This window comes from Microchirus variegatus, assembly GCF_963457635.1.
Source record: "Microchirus variegatus genome assembly, chromosome: 5".
NCBI classification, from domain to species: domain Eukaryota; kingdom Metazoa; phylum Chordata; class Actinopteri; order Pleuronectiformes; family Soleidae; genus Microchirus; species Microchirus variegatus.
The window spans coordinates 15,898,540-15,920,722 of record NC_139806.1 but is presented as its reverse complement, the minus strand read 5'-3'; the positions used below and the strand labels follow the sequence as shown (position 1 = coordinate 15,920,722).

General features: G+C 42.5%; 2 protein-coding genes across 2 annotated transcripts in view; both read left to right on the top strand.

Annotated features, from left to right (window-relative positions):
- The window catches only part of LOC310927679 (glypican-5-like), a 96,687-nt gene extending 95,165 nt beyond the window's left edge, over positions 1-1,522 (top strand). Inside the window, exon 9 of the mRNA XM_083890049.1 lies at positions 457-1,522. Within this exon, the coding sequence (XP_083746175.1) occupies positions 457-644 (188 nt within the window). The 3' untranslated portion in view covers positions 645-1,522. The remainder of the gene's footprint in view (positions 1-456) is intronic.
- A 15,968-nt stretch (positions 1,523-17,490) lies between these two features.
- Positions 17,491-22,183, top strand: part of gpc1b (glypican 1b) — a gene marked incomplete at its 3' end in the record, with an annotated part of 66,413 nt that continues 61,720 nt past the window's right edge. Inside the window, exon 1 of the mRNA XM_083890289.1 lies at positions 17,491-18,293. Coding sequence (XP_083746415.1) covers positions 18,134-18,293 — 160 coding nt within the window. The 5' untranslated portion in view covers positions 17,491-18,133. The remainder of the gene's footprint in view (positions 18,294-22,183) is intronic.

The window sequence follows — 22,183 nt, the reverse complement described above, 5'->3', positions numbered from 1 at the left end:
ATACATGTTATATATGACAGCAATGTGCCTGCTAGAGCCTGCAAATAATCACTTTTTAACAAGCTAACTGCTGTTAGCTCCCAGTAGCCTCTGTGGCTGATGTCATTTCCTGTCCCTTAAGTCTCATTTGACTTTTATTTTAAGGTGGACCTTTAAGGTGGACCTAAAGAGATACTACTAAACCGAGCATTCTGAACAGGGCTGTTTTGGCAGGGTGATTGAACTGCTGTGGTGCTTCATCCTTATAGTATTTTGACCAAAGCATGACACAGACATGTTCATTAGGACACCAGGGAACTAGTTTAACTTGGACAAATAGGGTATAATATGCCCCCTTTAACTTACAATTTTTTCAATGCCAATGGACTGAGGCCATTAAAACATGAACTGTGATTACTGTGATGCACTTGACCATTTATCTGTGTCTTTTTTCTTTCCTCTCTCCGTCTCTTACAGCATATACAGATGTCTCCAGTAAAAGAAGACCCATTGCGAGACAACCTGGAGGTGACGTCCCACACGTGAACCCCTCCAAGCCCCCATCAGTGAAGGTGATAGGGGCCTCAGCGCCTGCCAGCTGGGCACGACCCTGGAGCCTCGCACTGCTCTTTGCTGCACTTTGCATGCAGTGGACTTTAATCTGATGCCAGCACTGTCTGCGAATCCCACTTAACCATTTTAGGAAACATGTATATGCAGACAGACTTAAATATCATATGTCACATAAAGTATCCTTACTCCTGTCCTTAATCTACGTGGACGGATAGTAACAATGGAGAAAGAAACATGGGAAAGGAAGATGGATACAGAAGAGAGGAGGACAGCATTGTAGGAGACTGTAGATGTGGCGCTCCTGCAGGAACTTGTCCTGTATCATTACCAATGCAGATAATTGCACAAGCTGATCCCATGCACGGCCATCGACAACGATTATGCCTGCTGCTTCCACTAGGCTGTTCTGGGATTAGATGAGTGTGTGTATGTAGACACCAATATAGCAACTGCAGCTCCTTGCTCCCCTCACACTCGGCACACATCCTGTAGTTCAGAACACTTAAAGCATCAAGAATCACATTTAGGTGTTCTTACACACATTATAACAATACAGCTGTGCTCTTTTTCTGCTGCTGGATTTCGCTTAATCTTTCGGACTGTAAACCTCATCACACTCAGACAGAAGAATTTGACTCATTTGAAATGTCAACTCTTTTTCCTTTTCAGGAATGTATGATAAATTGGTAGATCAATCCCAGGTGCCGAGCCCAGAACAGCAGATTTGATATACTCTGACTGTGTACCTTGGCTGGAAATAGAATGTAATTAGTTCACACTTGCACAGTTGAATACATGGTGCACACACAATCTAGGTGTCGATAATATGTAACTGTAAATAGGTGGAAAGATTTGACGGAGTGTGTGAGGTTCTGATTCTACAAAGAGCTCTTAACGGATCTATTTGAATGGGTTTATCTTTTCTTTTCAACTAGCTATGAATGGACTATGCTTGTCTGCTCCACAAAGTTAGAAATCAATGCAAGGGGGGTGGGATGGGGGGGGGACTATAGAGATTTTATTTCTGTAACAAATAAAGCAGAACGTTCTCCAAATCAAGCTCATGACATAAACGCACGTTACAGTCTATACATTATTGTTTATGGTGCACTCTGTTTTGTGTTTTTTGCTCATTGAATTCACATTAAGTTCAAACTCTCCAGAAAGCATCGAAAACCCATTTTCATATCTGCTTACCACAACGTTTCATCACATGGACATGGCTTAGACTGGGATTTACTTTCATAACATGCAGATTCAACAACAATTTGACACAAAAACAGTATATTTTTATTTAGGATCTTTATAGGTGGGTACATACAGTACAGTGGCAGCCATTGTTGAAGTCCTGCTACATGGATTCAATAATGTGTTTCCTTCTGTATTAGAATCATTTTTGTCTGTGTAGAGTTTCCTTGGTTTCCTCCCACTGTTCAAAATCATGGTTATTTGACCGCACTAAATTGCCTATATAGTGGTGAATGTGAGTGTTCATGTTTTGCAGCATACAGTAGCTAAAGGGAAAGCAACGCCTTACACGCCTGCAGAACACTTCTTGAAATCCCAACTACTACAAAAACAAATCACTACTTGTTTTAGTTGATTCTTTATAAGGGTGTAGCATAAGGGATTTGTTGTTTTTTTATGACTTCTACAATGGTTTCCACTGTGTACCAGTTTTCTTGTGTAGATGAGGTTTGTATGCACAGGTAATTTAAGTTACAGCAGGGTACCTACCTGTGTGAGTGAAGACATTAATGCATGGTCATTGCTATGCAAATGCAGTACTCAAGATAGATGACTATGTCTTTGTAAAACATTTGCATAGATACAGTATCGAAGCTAAGGGCTACACACTTAGAGCTTGACATGGGTCTGTGAGCGATGATATACCTCTTCCATTAACCACACTGCATTATAAACAACGTGTACAGTATCTCGACTGAAAACTTAAACTCTGCTCAACAGTGCAAAAAGGGTGACCAGTTTAAACACACGCAGATATACTATTATTATTATTATTATTCATTAAAGGCATTTAATGAAGACGGAAAAGGTTGTGTCACATTTCATATTCTGTAACCATGTTTGCGCCGTTCGTATGATATCCTCCTGTTTGTTTTGTTCCAGACTGGTGTTCATTGCACCCACAGTTCACTTACAGTCCTTATTACCCTCGCATGTGTATAAATGTACATATTTTAAGTGACAGTTTGTTTCGTGTCTCATTTCCTTCCCTTTGTGTCGCTACGATGCGGTCGAGCTGGGCTTTCCATTGAAGAATATCGCAAGCACAATAGACACTAATTAACGAGAGGGGTTTGCTCGGAAACTGTTTTTGTTCACGTCCCTGCGCACGCGGCTTACCGGTTATTAATCATATTTTTTAGGATTTGTGTGGGCTTTAGACTGACTCAGTGTGTAGTCAGCCATAGTAAGTGCAAACATCTGTGAAGGTGAGTAGTAGGGTTGCCAACTTCCTGATAAGAAAATAAGGAGCGAATAAATAAAATCCCATTCTCTACTCGGTGATACTGTTTACATATTACACACATTGCATGTGGAAGAACCTTTCCATATCCGTTATTTTACGGAATGGTTGGCAACCCTAGTGAGTAGTGACTAAATTGTATTTTAATTTGACACACGTTGCCCCTGCTCTCGCATTTTACTGGAGTATGGGACCGTGAGGTGTGTATCCAGCTACGTTTTGTGCATTTTGGAAGTTATTAAACTGATTAGTAATGTCACTTCACTGCTGTAAAGCTGGGCCAAGAGCCATGAGGTAGTTGGCTTGGCTTGGCTTAGCTTAGCATGAGGACTGTAAACATGGAAATAGCGAGCCTGGCTCACCCCAAAGTTCAAGTATTCGCCTACCAGCACCTCTAAAGCTTAACGCATTGTATCTTGTTTGAAATCTAACACGGCTGGAATTTCACGGTGCCCGGCCAAGAAGTAGTTACAGCACGCAACTCCCTGTAAACCTGCCAACTGTGGTTCTTAAATTTAAAATTGTGTACGGATTAAAGAAACAAGATGTATCTGTGTGTGACCTGTAGAGGTGAGCTCTGAAGTGAAGTTTTTTTCTCTTTGATTTCAGTAACTGCATCACAGCCAACTCTCAATCATCTATTGAAGCCCAAAAAGTTCAAGTATCAATTTAAAACAAAGACGGCATGACGACGTTGCACTGGCTTGCTTGCCCTCCTGTAAAAGACATCACGATTTCACTGACCATACATGCTGCTGGTCAGCAGTCGGGAAGGACTCAGCCATGAGGGCGTAGTCAGAGCAAGAGCCATCTCAGTCTGACCTTCTTTATTTGCATCCAGTAAGCCTCTCGCTAAACATAACTGTCTGTGTGTTTGCACCAGGAATAGAGGCAGAGTGCCGAGGACATGAATAGGTCCGGTGCTGGAAGGCCCTGTGGCAGACAGACGGTTGTGATGAAAGCAGCGTCGACAGTGACAGTTTGCTCGCTCAGCTGATGTGTGGCCGACCCCTTTGGCTGCTCCTGTAGGGGAAACTATGCCTGTTCATCAGCTATAATTGCCCCGCATTGTCAGCTGTCAGCTTCGATGTAAGCATCACTGCTTAGCATAGTGTTTTATGCATTACCAGGCAAAGCCTGATAGGTCTCGAAAGCGTTCATTCATTTCGCATTGAAGCAGAAAAAAAAAGAGGTGTGTTGTCCTTTTTCCCCCCCCCTATCCACGGTAACTGTAAAGGCATTCGATAGCATCAGGCGACCGTGGCCTTCAAAGTCTCACCACACCTCCCACTGTTTTAACCATCAGACTGGGAGCACGTAACTTATAGCATTTTCCTGGCTAAAACACACAATCGCCATGCACTCAGCCTCTCACGCACATGTACACTTTCATAATCATAAAGGCCAAAAGATGATGTCACTGGCACACCCTGTCCCATAGTCGTGCACTTCCACTTGCACACTGACTGCATTCGATCCTCGGGGTCTATTTCATATATGTGTTGCTGTGAAACTGAGTGTCTGGCTGTCGCTGCAGTCTAAGGCGGAGTGAGTGCCCGGTGCAAGGATATCGTGCCTCTGCTTTGCCTGAGTTGTGATTGGACTGCAATTGTCCCTGTCTGACAAAACCAAATCTGTCTGTTTAAAGGGGACATATTATGCAAAATCAACTTTTTAATAATTTAAATCCTTATATTTGGGACTATGGAGGCCCTATCAGTCGGCAAAGTGTGAAAAAAGTGGCTTCCGCACTCATTGGGACGTCACAATTTGCAAAATTCCTGTAATTGTTGTCGCGCGGAGCTCCGCTTTGTCCGTAAAACACACAAGAGTGCTGGCGAGGGCAAAAGTATCCAAAAACCAGAAGTCTCCGAAAAGTTCTATTCTTGGCTCCACAGTGCAGCACAGAGTTCTACACAAACTTCCAGCCTCAGAGGATTTATCTGTCCAGTGGATACATGTTATATATGACGGCAATGTGCCTGCTAGAGACTGCAAATGATCACTTTTCCTCTCTGTAGCCTCTGTGGCTGATTTCATTTACTGTCCCTTAAGTTTCGTTTGACTTTTTTTTAAGGTGGACCTTTAAGGTGGATCTAAAGAGATACTACTAAACCGAGTGTTCTGAACAGGGCGGTTTTGACAGCGTGATTTAACTGTTGTGGTGCTTCATTCTCATGGTATTTTGACCAAAGCATGTCACAGACATGTTCATTATAGGACACCAGGGAACTAGGTTAACTTGGAGATACAGGGTATAATATGACCTCTTTAATACCCTGACAGTCATGTGCAGATATATAGAATATATAAACATTGACAGGCAGCAAACACACACACACACACTGAAAGAGACAGTTAGTTTGATGATTCAACTGATGTTTTTCTTACTGAGGTTTGCTTCACAAAACACAGTTTAACGTCCTTAAAAATATTCACTGGATGAGTCAGTGCATTATACTGTGGGCACAGACACGCACGCATGTTGCAAAAAAGCAGTGTGGTCACTGAGTGTAACTGAGAGTTCAAGCGACCTGAGGTCACAGCTGCTCAGCTGTCTGTCTGGGCTATTTTAAATGGTAGCACACATCAGCGCTTCTGTCCCACTGGCTTAGCCAAGCACACACTCGAATGTCCTTTTCGCACAGACAAATCTCTCTCTCACCTTAGCTCTGCAGCGGATTTAAACGACAGTTCACACATTCAGAGACGAACCAGAGCTGTAGTCGCGCAGTAAAGAGCGCAGAACGTATAGGCGCGATTACCGAACAGATGTTCGCCGAAAAGTCGACCTGAGTTGTGTGGTTGCAGAGTGAGGTCAGCAGAGCACCCCCCCCCCTCACGCCAGATTGTCTTACCTTTTCAGCCAGGGGATCAGAGTGACAAGACTTGCACCAGAAGGAGGGAGCAAAGGGAAGGAGGGAGGCACTGGAAATAGCTTTTTTGACAGATGAACAAGTGAGCGAGGCAGAGGGGAGACAAAGGGGACCTGTGGCTCCTGCTATCCACAGCTCCTTCTTGAGTTTCAACCGATCCATTTCCCTCTTTTCAAAGTTGTCACCGCTATAGGTCTTCTGTCACCCTGCTCTGCTGGCCAATCAGCTATCATGCTCGATGTCCTGTTGAGCTGACTAATGGAGCCCAATTACAGACATTTCTGATGTGACAAAGCGATCGAGACTCTCAGAAACCCTAACAGTCTTCAAACGTTCAACAGGAAACATTTGCTTGATTTCTCCTTTTCACTGATTATCCTCACTTACCATCGTGCACACAGTGCTGCTGGCAGAGAGCAGGTGAACAGCATTTGAAGATACTATCCTCCTGGCAGTTCCTTTCATATTATTCTAATTTTCTATCTGAGTGTGGGGAAAACAGTTGAGTGAAGGAACATAAAAACACATAAAGCCCTCATGCATAAACAATTTAATGTTTCCTCAAGTTGAACATTTCGCTTAGCAGACAGCTTCTTTTTGGAGATGTGTGTGCGTGTGTGCGTGTGTGTGAACAGCACTGAATAACGCGACGGTGCAGAACAGTCATTGAGCTGTGCAGTTATCTCAGATCCCACAGTGCTAACCTCTTATGAAAGAAAAACATGGGGGAAAAAAAAAAGGCAGACGTGAACTCACGCCACACCCCACAGGCCTCGAGAGCTGGGCGAGACCTTTTTTCTTTTTTTTTTTTTTTCTTACAACCAACTAGAAGTGAGAAAAAAGTTTTCTTCTCGTCTTCTCAGCTTGTGCGCTCTTATTTTTCCTGTCACTATGAAGATAATTCAGGCTTCTCACTACATGATGTATGTGTGTCGTCTATAGCTCGTGCCAAAAAAGAAGGTAGAAATGCTTGGTGAGGAGCTGTCATGAGAAAGAATGTGTCTTGATAAGGAGATGCAGGGGGGCTGTGGACGTCTGGCTGTTTAACTATGTTGCCACATGACAATAGCCAGCCGGAGAGAAATGTGGCCCCACTAGCCAATTAGACTGGTGAACTCTGCGCTGATGTGAGGGGTGTGAGGCACGATTGACGAGAAGTTTGTGATGTATGTGTGCGTGTGTGTGTGCTCAAGGCTGACCAGCATCTCATGCTGAATTCTGCGTCAGACTCACTACTGCTTAGCATGCTACAGGCGACCTCCTTTCTTATGTCCCGGAGATGGATGTGCTCTGGTGTGAATGTTCCATTGCTCCCTTGGGCACTCATCCACCTCTCTTTCCCTCTTGTTCCCGCTTTCTGTCTCCATCAGGTAGAAAGTGGATTCACACCATACTCAACATGATCACTGCAGGGTGTCGACTTTTCCATCGTCAAACTTCTCTGTCAGAAACTTTCCATTACTTTATATCGAACAAACACCACATGCTTAAAGGGGTCATATTAAACCCTATTTCTCCAAGTTAACCTAGTTCCCTGGTGTCCTAATGAACATGTCTGTGACATGCTTTGGTCAAAATACCATCAGGATGAAGCACCACAGCAGTTCAATCACCCTGCAAAAACAGCCCTGTTCAGAACGCTCGGTAGTAGTATCTTTAGATCCACCTCAAAGGTCCACCTTAAATAAAAGTAAAACAAAACTTAAGGGACAGGAAATGACATCAGCCACAGAGGCTACTGGGAGCTAACAACAGTTAGCATTTGGAAAAGTGATCATTTGCAGGCTCTAGCAGGCACATTGCTGTCATATATAACATGTATCCACTGGACAGATAAATCCTCTGAGGCTGGAAGTTTGTGTAGCACTCTGTGCTGCACTGTGGAGCCAAGAATAGAACTTTTTGCGGACTTCCGGTTTTTGGATACCGAAAAGCAGACAAAGCGGAGCTCCGTGAGACCACAATTCATGGAATTTAGCGCCTTGTGACGTCCCAATGAGCGCGGAAGTCAACATCGTGTGTTTTATCTCCCGTACTTAGACTGAGGAGGACCACAAAAACATGAGTGAGTCATCTTTTTTCACATTTTGCCGACTGATAGGACCTCCAGAGTCCCAAATATAGGGATTAAAATGATTAAAAAGTTGATTTTGCATAATATGTTCTGTTTAACATGATATCAGCATTTAGAGTATAGTTGTGAAGTAGGTAAATTCTTTGTGTGTGTCAGTCACATGTGTGTGACCCGGGATGAATAAACAATTTTTAGTAGACAGGAGCATCATTGATCGGCTCTGATTACGAATTCAGCGACGCCTGCCGACGTTCCCTCCTGCAGCGCACGAGGGAGTCTAAATCAATGTTGCAAGGCCACTCCATCTTCACCCACATGTGACCGTCAAACCAACAACACAGGTCTGTGACAGGATATGGATTACACTGATGACGCTAAACACACATCCTACATGAACATGGGAAATAAACATCATCATATACATTGATGAATATGATTATGTAGCCACTTAAGTAAAATAATACTATAATTTAGGCCTCAGTTTCAACAGCACCAAATCCAATTATATGCTCCACAACAGACTTAAATGACAGATTATATTCTATATCACATATGCAGTATTTAAAGTTTTATTAGGCAGTATGGGCCTACGTTCTGGAGGAGCTTATCGTTAGCATTAACACTTTAGGGCTGCAACTATTTTATTTTATTTATTTTCATTACTGATAAACATCATTGACAATTCTCTGGATTCAGCCAGTTTTCTGTCCTGATCTGACCCTTCCAACAATCGAGGGTGTCTTCTAATTTGAGGCTGGTTTAGATTAGATTAGATTATCTGACCAAATGATCCTGGTGTGAGGGGTTAACATACGCAACATCATGGGACACACCAGAGTCTTATCATAAGTATTGAACATACTTACAATACCATAAATATTGAGCATACTTGTGTAGCGGTTGCATTTTGTTAAGAACCGTCACTTGTCCAGGGCAAGTTGATTTCCGTCTTCTCAGCCCTGAATTCATCCACAGGTTTTTTTTGTGTGTTTCTCAGCACAAAACACGCCTCGACTTGATCTGTGTTTTGCCAGGATTAAAACATTGCAAATTTGTTGTGTCTGTGGTCTCTATGCGTTTTGAAAATCAACTCAGACTTGAAAATCCTCTCGTGTGGCGCAGGCTTAACTGATTGCTAGTTTGTGAAAATGGTGAAAAGCTGATTTTGCAGACATTTCGATTACATTTTGGTGTCACTGATAACACTAAAGTCTAAAGAGGCTGGAGGCTGTGCTTTTCAGATTAATGTGTAACATCAGTTTTAAGTAAAACACATTTGCCTTGGCTTTAGATGGCTCTATTAGAGGAAAAAGAAGCACCAGCATACAGGTATACTACTCCAGTCTAATATGGAAAGATTTTAGTTGTTCTCCTCATCAAATGACACTTAAAATAATAAGGGAATCGACAATTATAAATGTAATTATTAGACATTTCCTTCTCATGTTTTGAAACAGAACAGATAGACTAAATCAGCACCTTGTAATACATGCACATATGCACCACTGATCACAGCGTTACATGCTAAGCTGCACCTTTCTTCCATTTACTGGTGTAAATCCTGCTCCACTTAGAGGGTGTTTTTCATCCGCGATGAGGCATACAGAGAAACGTACACTCAGCATTACAGCCTCATTTGAAACCTAAACAAAGACAGACTGTGTTTGTGAGACAGATTTACAGGCGAGATTTGTTTTCTCATCAAGTTTACAACGCTGACAGAATCATCTATCTAAGTGGCAATTCCCATTAGCAGCTTCACACTGATCACAGAGGGTGAGGAGAGGAAAGAGACTTAAACAGAACCAGAACCGGTATCAACGTAAAAAAAGGAAGAAAAAAGTAAATACAGAGAGAGAAAAAAAAAATCCTTACAAGCAATGAGTGTCTCTCGTGTTAAACCTGAGTCAGCACTCGTCTGTCTACTTTTCATGCAAACTTTCTCATTAAAAACAAATTGGAGAATGTGAGGAGGAGTAATGTGATAAAGTGCTTCTGCGAGGCTGATTAATGTTGAAGGAATGTGTAGATATTCTGAAGTGACGGCGGTAAAAATAACGAAGGACTCTTCCTAGGGGGCTGAGAACCAAACAGTGATGTGGCCTCCCGCTGCTTCCAGGACCGCGATTTGTGGAGACGGATGCTGCTGGAAAACCTGGATGAAGATCTACCACATAAAACACCACGAGATTACAGGGTTTGTTGACCCTGGACCATTTGCATTCATTGAAATTCAGTTTTCAATCCCTGTTATGACACGAGGGTCACTCACTATGGGGTCGTATGTTCCCCGATCAGGGAGCATCGGATCTTTTTTTTTTTTTTAAAAAGGGTCCTATAATCCCAAAAAATGTGCTATGTTCCCCACTTTGTATCTAACAGGGGAACATAGGACCCTTTTTCAAAAAAAGGGTCCTTTGTTCCCCGGTCACATACAAAATAAATAAATATACACTACCGTTCAAAAGTTTGGGGTCACCTATTAAATTTTTTTGTGTTTTCCATTAAAAGTTACACTTTTATTCATCAAAAGAGTTGAAAAAATGAATAGAAAATCTAGTCAAGACATTGACATGATTAGAAATAATGATTTTTATTCCAAATAATCATTTTGCCCTTTCGTCAAAGAACCAGCAAAACTGTTTTCAGCTGTGCTAACATAATTGCACAAGGGTTTTCAAGGGTTTTCTAATCATCCAATAGCCTTCTAATGTGATTAGCAAACACAATGGACCATTAGAACACTGGAAATGGGCCTCTATACACTTATGTATATATTCCATTAAAAACCAGCTGTTTGCAGCTAGAATAGTTGTTTACCACATTAACAATGTATAGAGTGTATTTCTGATTCATTTAATGTTATATTCATTGAAAAAAAGTGCTTTTCCTCCAAAGTGACCCCAAACTTTATTTATTTTGAACGGCAGTGTACCTTTATATGAACACCCAGCTAACATGGTATATGAGTTAGCCATAATGACGCATTTCTTCTTTATTCTCTCTTTGCGTGGCGTTACTTTCTGAGTTATCACGGCAAGAGGCAGATGAGGACAGTGCTTTACATTTATCCTTTAGGTGAAATATTCATATGAGAACAGCAAATGAAGAGAGACATCAGATAAAGGTGGTGCAGGAACGAGGACACACCTTTGCAAGACGGCGCTATAGTGTGCCATTGTGTATGATAAGTGCTTTATTCAGTACTGTCCTCATTTAATAATGCTACATGAGCGAGATGTGTTCCGTCTCTTCCACCTTTGCTGACTGCATGGTTTTTTTTATGTATGTATTTTATTTAAATGTGTTTGGATTTAAGTGGTTTTTCAGTGAGCTTTCCTGCCACCCACTCCACAGTGCTTTTATAATTTCCAGCTAAGTTGTTTGTGGAGTTTTAACACTGGACTTCATTATGTTGAAAGGTGTACCACAAAAAAAAAAAGAAAAAGAAAAGGCTGGAATGTGATGTGATTACTGAGCAGAGAAAGTGCCAGAACGTGCCCATAGAGACACACAAAAGCACCACAGGAAGATTTCTACATCGACAACAGTGACGGTTCACAAGAACAACCCAGAGAACCCAAGCATGTTGCCCATCAGTTGTCACTTGATTCTGACCAATTTCTTTCCCTCACTCTCTCTTTAACCAAACTATTCCATGCACTTTATTCTTTGCACTTTGTGAAAACTTCCATCATCACCTTTCCCCGCTTATCTTGCCTCATACCGTCGCCCCCGCTCACCGCCCCCTCTTTTTTCTTCACTATTTCTAATTTTTCTCTTTAACACTTTATCAGCAAAATATCTCTGGTTTCTGTCATCGACTGTCGCTTGAATCTGCGCAGGGCTGGATATATGCAGATCTACTGTTTGTGGAGGCTCAGTTTGCACAGGCACAGACACTGGATTAAAAAAAAAAGTGATGAAGGTATGATGTAGTTTTGCAAAATGGCAGAAGAAGAAGAAGAAGAAGGCAAGAAATGAAGTTTCGTTCTGTGCACGGCTGCGTTTTTTAACAGGCAGGGATGAGGGCACGAGCATACAGCGCGTTCTCACGAGTCTTGAAAGAGAACAGAAACCAGACAAAACAGCAGCGGAGGAAAACAGAAATGAGACAAGACTGAAATAACAAAAAACATATAACGAGAGAACGAGGCGTTTAACGAAGAGTAAGTGACGCAATAGAGCTGACGACTGTGTACGCGCTCCATCGCGCCGCTGAACGTGCCCAAGTCAAGCTAATGGTTTCGATTAAAATGCAGAGACGAGGCAGAATTGACGTTTTTGATGCGATCAGCGAGAGCTCGGGATGAGAGGATGAGAGGATGAGAGGACACACTCCAAGCTTATATTTACATAGAAACCCTGCAGAGGCCTGGGAGCGAGTCCAGTTCACCAGCCAAACATGCTGCTTGTGCATCTGCATCACTTATTTGTAGGGGAAAACTACGGTAGTCCTCATGGAGACAACCATCCTGGTCTCAAAGAAGCAGAACCTCATTTCTGAAGAACTGATTAAGTTTAGTTTATTTATATTGTGGTTAGGATCGATTAGAGTTAGACATTACCTGGTTATGGTTAAGGGTTAGGCTGTGAGGCCTTAAAAGATAAGTGAACCTGTGAGAAAAGGACAAATTTGTTTTATCGGCTCTTGCTATGCCATTCATTTATTTATTAAACTGTAGCTCTGTGCATTATTTCATTTGAAAACTACTCAAAACTAGTTGACCTGTAAAGGAAGGGGGCGTGATTCCCTCTCTGTGTATAGATGTAGGTGTTAATAACCATCAGAATGATGTGGAGGCTCTTATATATATATATATACAAGGGTCATTTCTGTAAATACCACAGAGAAAACACTAGAAAGGAGAGCATTCATTTTATGCTTCTTCTTTTTTTCTTTTTTCTTTTTTAAGTTAAGCTTTTTTATATATATCCTTGTTACCTTATAGCCAATGGCAGACAAACCTGTGAAAGTCACAGAAGTGAGGCTAACATTGCTGAATCCTCAGTGAAGTGGTGTGAAACACACACACACACACACACACACACACAGACACACCACTTAGTGTGCAGTTGTGTTGTAGTGACAAAGCCAAAAACAGGAAAAGCGGTGACACTTAAGAACAGTTCTGACAAAACTATATTTTGGCTGTATATGTACAGTCATAAATATTGGGACATCGACACAATTCTCTTCTTCTTGACTCTATGCACCACTACAATTGATTGTGATTGAAATGAAATGAAACAAACAAGATGTGCTTTAACTGCACACTTTCAGCTTTAATTTGAGGGCATTTACATCCGAATCAAGTGAACGGTGTAGGAATTACAACACTTTCTATATGTGCCTGCCACTTTTTAGGGGACCAAAAGTAATGGGACAAACTAAACAATCATAAATCGAAACTTCCATTGTTTAATACTTGGTTGCAAATCCTTTGCAGTCAATTACAGCCTGAAGTCTGGAAGGCATAGACATCACCAGACACTGGGTTTCATCCCTGGTGATGCTCTGTCAGGCCTCTACTGTAACGGTCTTCACTTCCTGCTTGTTCTTGGGGCATTTTTCACTTCAGTTTGGTCTTCAGCAAGTGAAATGCATGCTCAGTCAGATTCAGGTCAGGTAATTGACTTAGCCATTGAATAACATTCCACTTATTTGCCTTAAAAAAAACTCTTTGGTTGCTTTTGCAGTATGCTTTGGGTCATTGTCCAATGAGTTCTGAAGCTGAATATGAGCAGATAATATAGCTTCAGAACTCTTCCTGCTGCTTTTGTCATCAGTTACATCATCAATAAATACGAGGGAACCAGTTCCATTGGCAGCCATATACATGCCCACGCCATGACACTAGCACCACCATGCTTCACTGATGAGGTGGTATGTTGTGGATCAGTTCCTTTCCTTCTCCACACTCTTCTCTCTTCCCATCACTGTGGTTGTACAAGTTGATCTTGGTCTCATCGGTCCATATAGGATGTTCTTCCAAGGACAAGTTCTCTATAGTCTCTAAAACATTTAGAGGAAGAGGGGGCTGTGCTATAATCACGATTCCCCCATGGCTCCGCTTCTGAATCAAGTGCAAGTGTTCCCACTGCAATGACGCAGGCCAACATGTGCAGCGTTTTCTGTGTAGCTGCCGTGTAATTTCCACCGAAAAACCCTCATCTCTCCCAGAGAATGCTCACCACATAATTACTGTACATGTACAGTCGACTGACAGTTGCACAGCCTCCCACCCCCCCCCCCCCCCACCACCACCACCACCACCACCACCCCATTCTTTCTTCGCCATTCTGCTGCCCCTCCTTTGCTCTCCCCGGTCTCCCGAACTTCCCCCAGCATCCTGCTCCTCATTAGAAGGCCTTTCATGGTCAGAGCCAATAAAACTTCAATGGGACGCTGCCTGAAGAAAACATGGCTGCTCTGTAGCTTTACTGGGCGTTAATTACATGATCTCCATACCAGACAGTGGATGGCCAATCAGGTTTTTTTTTTTTTTTTTCCAGCACTGCAGACCTATGGCCACATATGGGACACAGTCAGACACATAAACTCACACAACACGCAAACACACACATGAAAGGTCATCCATACAGACGTACATATTATCACACACACACACACACACACACACACACACACACACACACACACACACACACACACACACACACACACACACACACACACACACACACACACACACACTTTGAGGCCAGCAGACTTATTAACCTCTGACCACATGTGCTTAACTCTGCCCGGTATTCCCCTCTGGCAAACGGGAAAAGTGAAGCAATGGTATTACACATAATTAGAAAAGGGGCTTACGTCTGCCTTGTGCCACAGTTACACAATTCCCAACTTTAGCAGCGTGACTGCAGAGCTGCGCAAGTGCCACATTTTGACAAAGCAAACATGCACAGGCTGCACATTTTCACGACACTTGACAATCGCGGCACGGAGGTGTAAATCATCCCTGTGCAGTAACAGAAAATGAGTGCATCTGTTTTTTCGGTTTACACTTCGTTTGGACTCACCCAGTCACAAGGAACAGACTAATTATAGACGAATGTTCCTTAATGTATTCATAAACAATGTCTGCCTTTAGAAATAGAATGATTTGGGCACTGTAAATAGCTGCAATGACCGTGGCTCTCTAATTTTTGTTCCCCTCACTTATTTTTTATTCTATTTGTTGTGTGACGGGTGGTTATTTCTGGAGTTCTTTCCCTCATGTCACTGCAATAATGTGTATTTGTCAAGCGGGCCTTAAAAAAGCATCTCCCACTGGACTGACACCTTCAAAAACCGATCTGATTTAATTTCATACAGAGTGATGAGCAGAGGGGATTTATTTTAGGTGAATAATCTGAATAAAATACTTGTTTTTCTTTTCTTGTGAATCATTGTGTCATCAGTGGGTGTGTCAGTGTAAGCTGTGGATGAAGGAAGGACAAAAAAGGCGAAAATGAGGAAAATGCAACGGTCTCCAATGTTTCGAGGCAATTTGAGCATCCCTGGATTCCAGGTCATAAAAAGCTAAAGCCGTGCTTCCACCGAGTGGAATGGTTCGGTATAGTACGACACGGTACATTATCTATTAGGAATAGTACCAAAATAAGCAGCCCCAAACATTTTTGGAACCCTTCCCTTGGGGTACCAGAGTAATGGTATGTTATGATAGTGGACACTGAGCTGACAGAAAATCGTAATTTTAATCAACATTTATTTCACTGGGAGCTGAAAAGACAGACAACGGGGATCAATTGGAGGTCTGCGCTCTCCGAGTGCTTTTCTAATTTTGCGACTGTTATCTCCCTGTTTCTTGTGAACTGTGATGTGTGCTGCTGCCTTGTGAGGGAGATCTTGATCTCAATGGGTCTTTTATCTGGTTAAATAAAGGGTAAATGAAAAGAGAGAGTGGAAAAAAAAACATGCCATCATTTTGCCACTGTAATGTTGTTGGCTAACATTGTGCATTGAGCTCATGGATGTATAATATGAACTAGATAAAGCTCCGCCCCCTCTGCCTTGAAGACAATTTTTACATGGTGGCCACTGTGGGTACTGCAACAGAAAACCCCATGGAGCCCAAAAGCAATTTTCCCATTGACCGCAATAGTAAAAGAGACGCGTGTAAAAGTGTCCACAGGACACCTCGAGACATGGACACGGGCTTTTATAGATCTTTATATGGTAGTGAAACTACTGCTCATGCTCTATGGGCCCCATAACCCGGAAATAAACGTGGAAGTCAAAACATTTTTGGCATATGCGCTGGGTGAGCAGCTTCATAGGAATCGACGGAAGCAAGGGGCGGTGGCCATTGTTGTTGTTTACATACGGTGGTGAAACTATGGTTCCACTTAACTGGTGTGAACGTTGGCTTGGAACATGGTTCCGGACAGAACTGGAGCCCGAATGATAATCCTGGAGGTGCTTGTCAGCGTCTCACCTATTACAGCAGAAGAACTTTAAACACAGTTGCTCCCTGGGTTTAAATCAGCAAGAACTTTTTTTTTCCAGCTCTCACATATAAAACAAAAACCATTAATTATACACTATGGATATTCAACTGCCACTGGCAATGATGAGGGTGGATCTGGGAGCTGGGAAACGGAAATTACTGATACGAACAAAAGCAAAGAATAAATTGGAAAAACTTCCAAGTAATAGCCTACTTTATAAACAATTTCCTTTGGTGATGCAAGACGAGAATCGGGGGGGGGAAGAAAGCTCTTATGGGAAAAGCTCAATCGTGGCATATTAAACAAAGAGAACCGAGCTGTTGAATGAATAAAACAGCACGAGTACGAACGTATGTCCTATACTGGAGGTGAGCACAGCACATGTTTCTCATCATCTGTTTTCTCCAGATTCAGTCAAGCCCTGCCTTTATTTGAGAACATTTCATGCTCCTGTAATTTCGCCAACACACACTCGCAGAAACTCCGAATAAAGAAGGCATTCAGCAGGTGACAGGTAGACCGGGGGAAGGCGCTGGGCAGGCAGTGGCTTGTTGGTCCTTTAATTGCACCTTGAGGAGTGATAATGGCGCATGTGTGTGCTGCAGGTACTTTCGGGTGCGTCGGTGGGCGGTTACCTGAGGGGGGGACACGCCCACAGTTCACCTGCGTGACACCTGGCTGGTGGAGAACAAGCTGGAGGTAGTGCAAACATTTCCTTGCACTGAGAACCAGACAGTGGGTTCTTTCGCAGTTGCACGTTTATAAAAAGGACAGATGTTCTCAAAGCCACGGACGCCACGGTCATTTCTTGTGAAGCATGTCTTATAATAATGTTTAAAGGAGGCTGAATATAAACGGGAACAACGGGAGGAACGTGAAACCTCGTCTCTCTCTCTCTCTGTCTCTCTCTTTCCCTCACTCCTCCCTCCCTCGCCTCCTCCTCTCTCCACACAGTGGTGGCAGCATTGGCATCGTTTAGAAAAAGCCTGAGCAGGGAATGAGCTGCAGCAGCAGCAGCCAGAGCGCACTTCTTTCTCCAGCTCCCTCCGGACCGTCACTGCCGGTAGGCGCACGCGGCGGCGACAGAACCAGGCTTGCGCAGCGTCTGCAGCGCGCGCGCAATACTATTTTTTTAATTTATTTTGTTATTCCTGACACGACTTTCATTATTTAAGCGTTAACCCAAATCTTTTTTTTTCCACCTTGTGCTCTGTCTCCCTTTAGGCAAAAAAAACAAAAAAACAGTGGATATATGAGACAGGGAATCTGTGCTTGAGTGTGGCGCGAAAGGATACGCAGAGTTATCTGGGACAAATATATAACCGTATAGAAATAGTCTTGTCTTGGCCACAGAGGACCGGGAAGTGAAGGGACCTCTGCGCTGTGAGGAGTCGCTCCTGTGCCGAGCAGCAGTGCGCAGAGAGCAGCCACTTATACTCCGCAGACGCACTCAAAGGGCAGGAAGGAGAGAGAAAGGTGGAGGATATTTTACGCACAGCAGCAGCAGCAGCACTCAGCCCCACTGTTTGACACTCATCTAACAGTGCCCCCACCACCACCACCACCACCCACCCTCCTGCTCCATCCAGGATCCAACACAGCCTCATCGCCTCTTGGTCGGATTTGCACTTTCCTTGGTTCCACATTGCGCCGTCAGCTGGGATGGATTCATTCATCATAGCGGCTCTGGCACTGTGCTCTCTGACGGCACCAGCCTGGGGAGACAAAGGCACCAGCAAAGCCAGGAGTTGTTCGGATATCAGACAGTTTTACAGCGGCAAAGGCTTCGCTCTTGACGGTGTCCCTCAGTTTGAGATCTCAGGTAAGCTCCTCTCTAATCCTGCAGCATCTGCAAAGTCACTTGAGCCCAACAGTGCTTTTATTTATTTATTGATTAATTAATTATTTATTTATTTATTTATCCAAATACAATGCCCACACATCTATATTGTGTATTATATACATTACAGGTCTATACTTCACATCCCAGTTAAACCATAGAGAATAGTCTTTCTGCCATGTCTACTTTGGTGTCACACCTGCACCTGCAGTAGCAGCAATATCATTTATTGAATCTACTTATTGGTGTGCAGCTTCTATTTTATCCCACATGAATAAATGATTATTGGATTGACGTTTTCATACAGTGTGGATGAGTCATCTAACTTGATAGCGTTTTAAACCTGTAGACACACTCATTTCATGTCACATGGTGAGGAACTCTAACTCTTCTCTGTCTGTCTGTCAGTCAAGATCAAACGCTGCTTTGAAAACAGTTCAGACATGAGTCAGAGAACCTGGCTTTTTCATCACTGATCACAAATGAGAGAAATCTTCTCCCAATTGACGTTTTCTTGGAAACAGATGCAGGTTCAGCTCCTTGCTTTGTTTTCCTATCACTTTGCATGTCAGTCCAAGTGAAGCAGCTGCTGCTTCTTCCACTTCACACAGATCTCAGATCTTTCAATGTCTGAAACATGTTGCAGAGGATTCTTCGTGGTGGTCGGTCACTCGATCATGTGCTGGAACCAACGCAAATGTGATGATGCTCTCGGTGTCAATCAAGGTCTGATGTCAGACGGTCACAAGCTCCTCTAGAGTTAATAGAACATCACATGTGTGCCTTCCCTGGAATTTGGTTCACTGCTTTCTCTCTCTCTCACACACGTGACCATGCAGAGACTCGCATGCAGTTCACTGCAATTTCAGGTTCGACAGTTTACGTATTGTGCATGCACGGACAAATCGGGGGAACTGTGACTGTGCATGCTCCAACAATCACACCCCTGTGGACAGAATTCAAAGAAACTCAAATTTCAAATCCACTTTTTATTGCAACTGTCCCAAGAGTGAATATGATCTGGTATTATCCAAACATAGACAGCAGAAGGTATAACATTTAAAACTTAGAAATTAGTATGTATTTGCACACCCGATACTTTTCTCCTGTAGACTGTGCATCAGTCACCTTTTTTAATGTATCACATAATTCATTTTTCACACAGGGCTGCGCCACCATGACGGCAGATAGACTCCTCTTCCCTGTGAAGACAGCGATGTTTATTCATTAGTACTGGCTGAATAGGACTGAGGCATACAAGGGTGACTTTATGCAGTGTTCACCCAAAGGTCACACACTGAAGATAAACTTTAAGTAGAAACCACTCTATTTTCTGATAGCATATTGGGCTCTCACGCGGCACAGCTCTGATCCAGACAGTGTCTCCACTGAATTATTGTCATTTGAGTCTAAGGGTGAATTCCAATTCCTTGCTTAACCCTCAATCTTAACCCTCAATCTCAAAAATGCGCGCTCCCGCTAGTGCAAGTGCTGTCCCGATTCTCAGAAAAATTAAGTTGAGGGCCAAGTTTAAGGGCTGTATCGCCCTCAATGTTGAGATTTTCCGAAACCACCCTTGGGAGCAAGGGCTACCCAGAATGCATTGTGTGTTTTGACATAACAAAGATGGCGAAACGAGTACGCTACAAATTAAGTATTTTCTTTGTTAATAGAGATATAAAAATTATGAAAACCATTGTATTATCTAAGTTTAGGCCCATTTTATGGATTACTGACGTCATTGTTGCGTAACATTTTATTTTATTTTTACGATCTTTTGTCAATAGCCGGCCGGTGCGGACAAGCGATCGTTTGCTATCGTTTACTTTTCAATAAGCCGTGGTGTGTGGTAACTGTCAGCTGAATATGTCCGTGGTTGTGGTATTTGTATGAGTATCATCTTATAACTAACTGACAACCTAATAACTTGACCGACAAACAGATCGTAATAAATAATCCTGACATAAATGTCTTCTTCTTCTTCTTCTTCTTCTTTGTTGGAGTTGACAGACTGGACGCAGCTTTCGCGTTATTCTGCCCCCTACAGTCTGAAGATGTATCTGCATTTAAGCGGTGTCCCATTTCTAAGTGACAAAATAACCCTCAACACTTGGTTTTGAGGGCCAGTTAAGATTAAGGGTTGAGCTTGAGGGTTAAGATTGAGGGTTAAGATAGGAATTGGAATTGGCCCTAAACGTACACATTTCAGGTGTGTTTCTGTTGATTAACTTGTCTTTTTTTTAAGTATTATTATTATTATTATTATTTTGAGCCGCATGAGTCTATGAGGAACTTGATATCCAAACATAATATAATCCAGATCATAACTCATGATTACACGGATAGGATGGGAGAGATTATGAGATTTGAAGGTGGGGCGGTAATGTGATGAAACTGTTAGCCCATGTCATCGCACATACATCAAAAGGCGGCGAGGGCCAAGTAGTAACGGGACACTTCTAATTTAACTGATTGACCACTCTGAATAAATCATTTGACAGAATCAACGCCCGCTCTGGTCCCTTTGGAGCCCTCTTTTCTTCCAAATGTCTGCAATCCATAACGCTTTAAAGAGCAAATCTGTCTCTTCATGACGCCACTGATTCCTCTTGTTTCAATCGATGATGTGAAGCTTACTTAAGGCCGCGATGTATTGACACCGGTTTGAAATGTGTGGAGTGTAACTGAGGCTTAGGAAGAGATGGAAAAAGAAATGATGATGCAAAGAGAGATTATGTAGAGGTAGAGAGACAGATTATTTCGACAGTGTCCCCCGTCCCTTAGCTCTCGTAACTGTTTGTGTGCTTAAATCTGCGATTTTTTTTTTTTTTTTTAAAAACGGCACACAGTGAAATATGAACGCTTTCATGGACGCACCTGAACGTTGCGGATGATCCATGACATTTGCAGAGGAATATTTCCTGCTGTGACACAGAGGCTCCATCAACCTAATGCATTGGCAGTGTCTGACTCAAGGTCACATCACCCAGGTTAAGTCTGAGATGATGAAAGAGCTGAGAATGAAAATGATGTCTAGCCATTTGCACTTTCAGATTCTTTTCAGTGCCACTGCACAATGAGCGAGGGAGAAACTCAGTGCTACACAAAACGACTCAGCCCTGTGTCAGACACCTAGAATCATTACATTCAATAAAACGTGGCAGCATATGCAAATGTAATCGTAACAATTCATGCAAGTTAGATGCCTCATGTTTTTTGTTCTGTTGAATTCCAAGATATAGGGATTTAAAGGTGCCATATGTAAAAATGTGGCCAAAAACAGTTACTACATTCAAATTCAAAATACCGAGGTCTTGTAGGTTTCGTTTTCTGGCGTAACTGGCAACCCATGGTTGCTCGGCAGCTGAGACTCTACTGACTGCAATGATTGGTAGACGGCGGTAGGTGGCGCCACATGCCAAAACATAATTTCAAAACATAAACATGATTAGCAGTCTGCAAAATGTTTTTTTAATGCAAATATTTTGGCTGTGCTGTTGTTGTTGGTGAGTTCAGTTTGTTATATGAACATTATTCCTGAGTCTCTGTGACATATTAGGTGGATTTTTCGGCCAGTTGCTTTAGATTTATTACATAATGCACCTTTAAACACAATTTGTTATACTTTTATATCGTCTCCAACCAGCTAAACACACCCTTTCCATATTACTGTCTCCTAGATTACTAGATATTGTTTTCACGTTGGTAAAAAACCTCAAACGGCAACTTGGTTCTTAACTATTTCCTTCTGTGAAAAAAGCCACAGAAAAAAGGTATTGATCGAGTGAAGGGCAAGGTGTTTTTTATTTATATTTTTATCATTGCATATAAGCGGAGTTCACTGGACCTTGAAAACATCCCCAGTTGAGCAG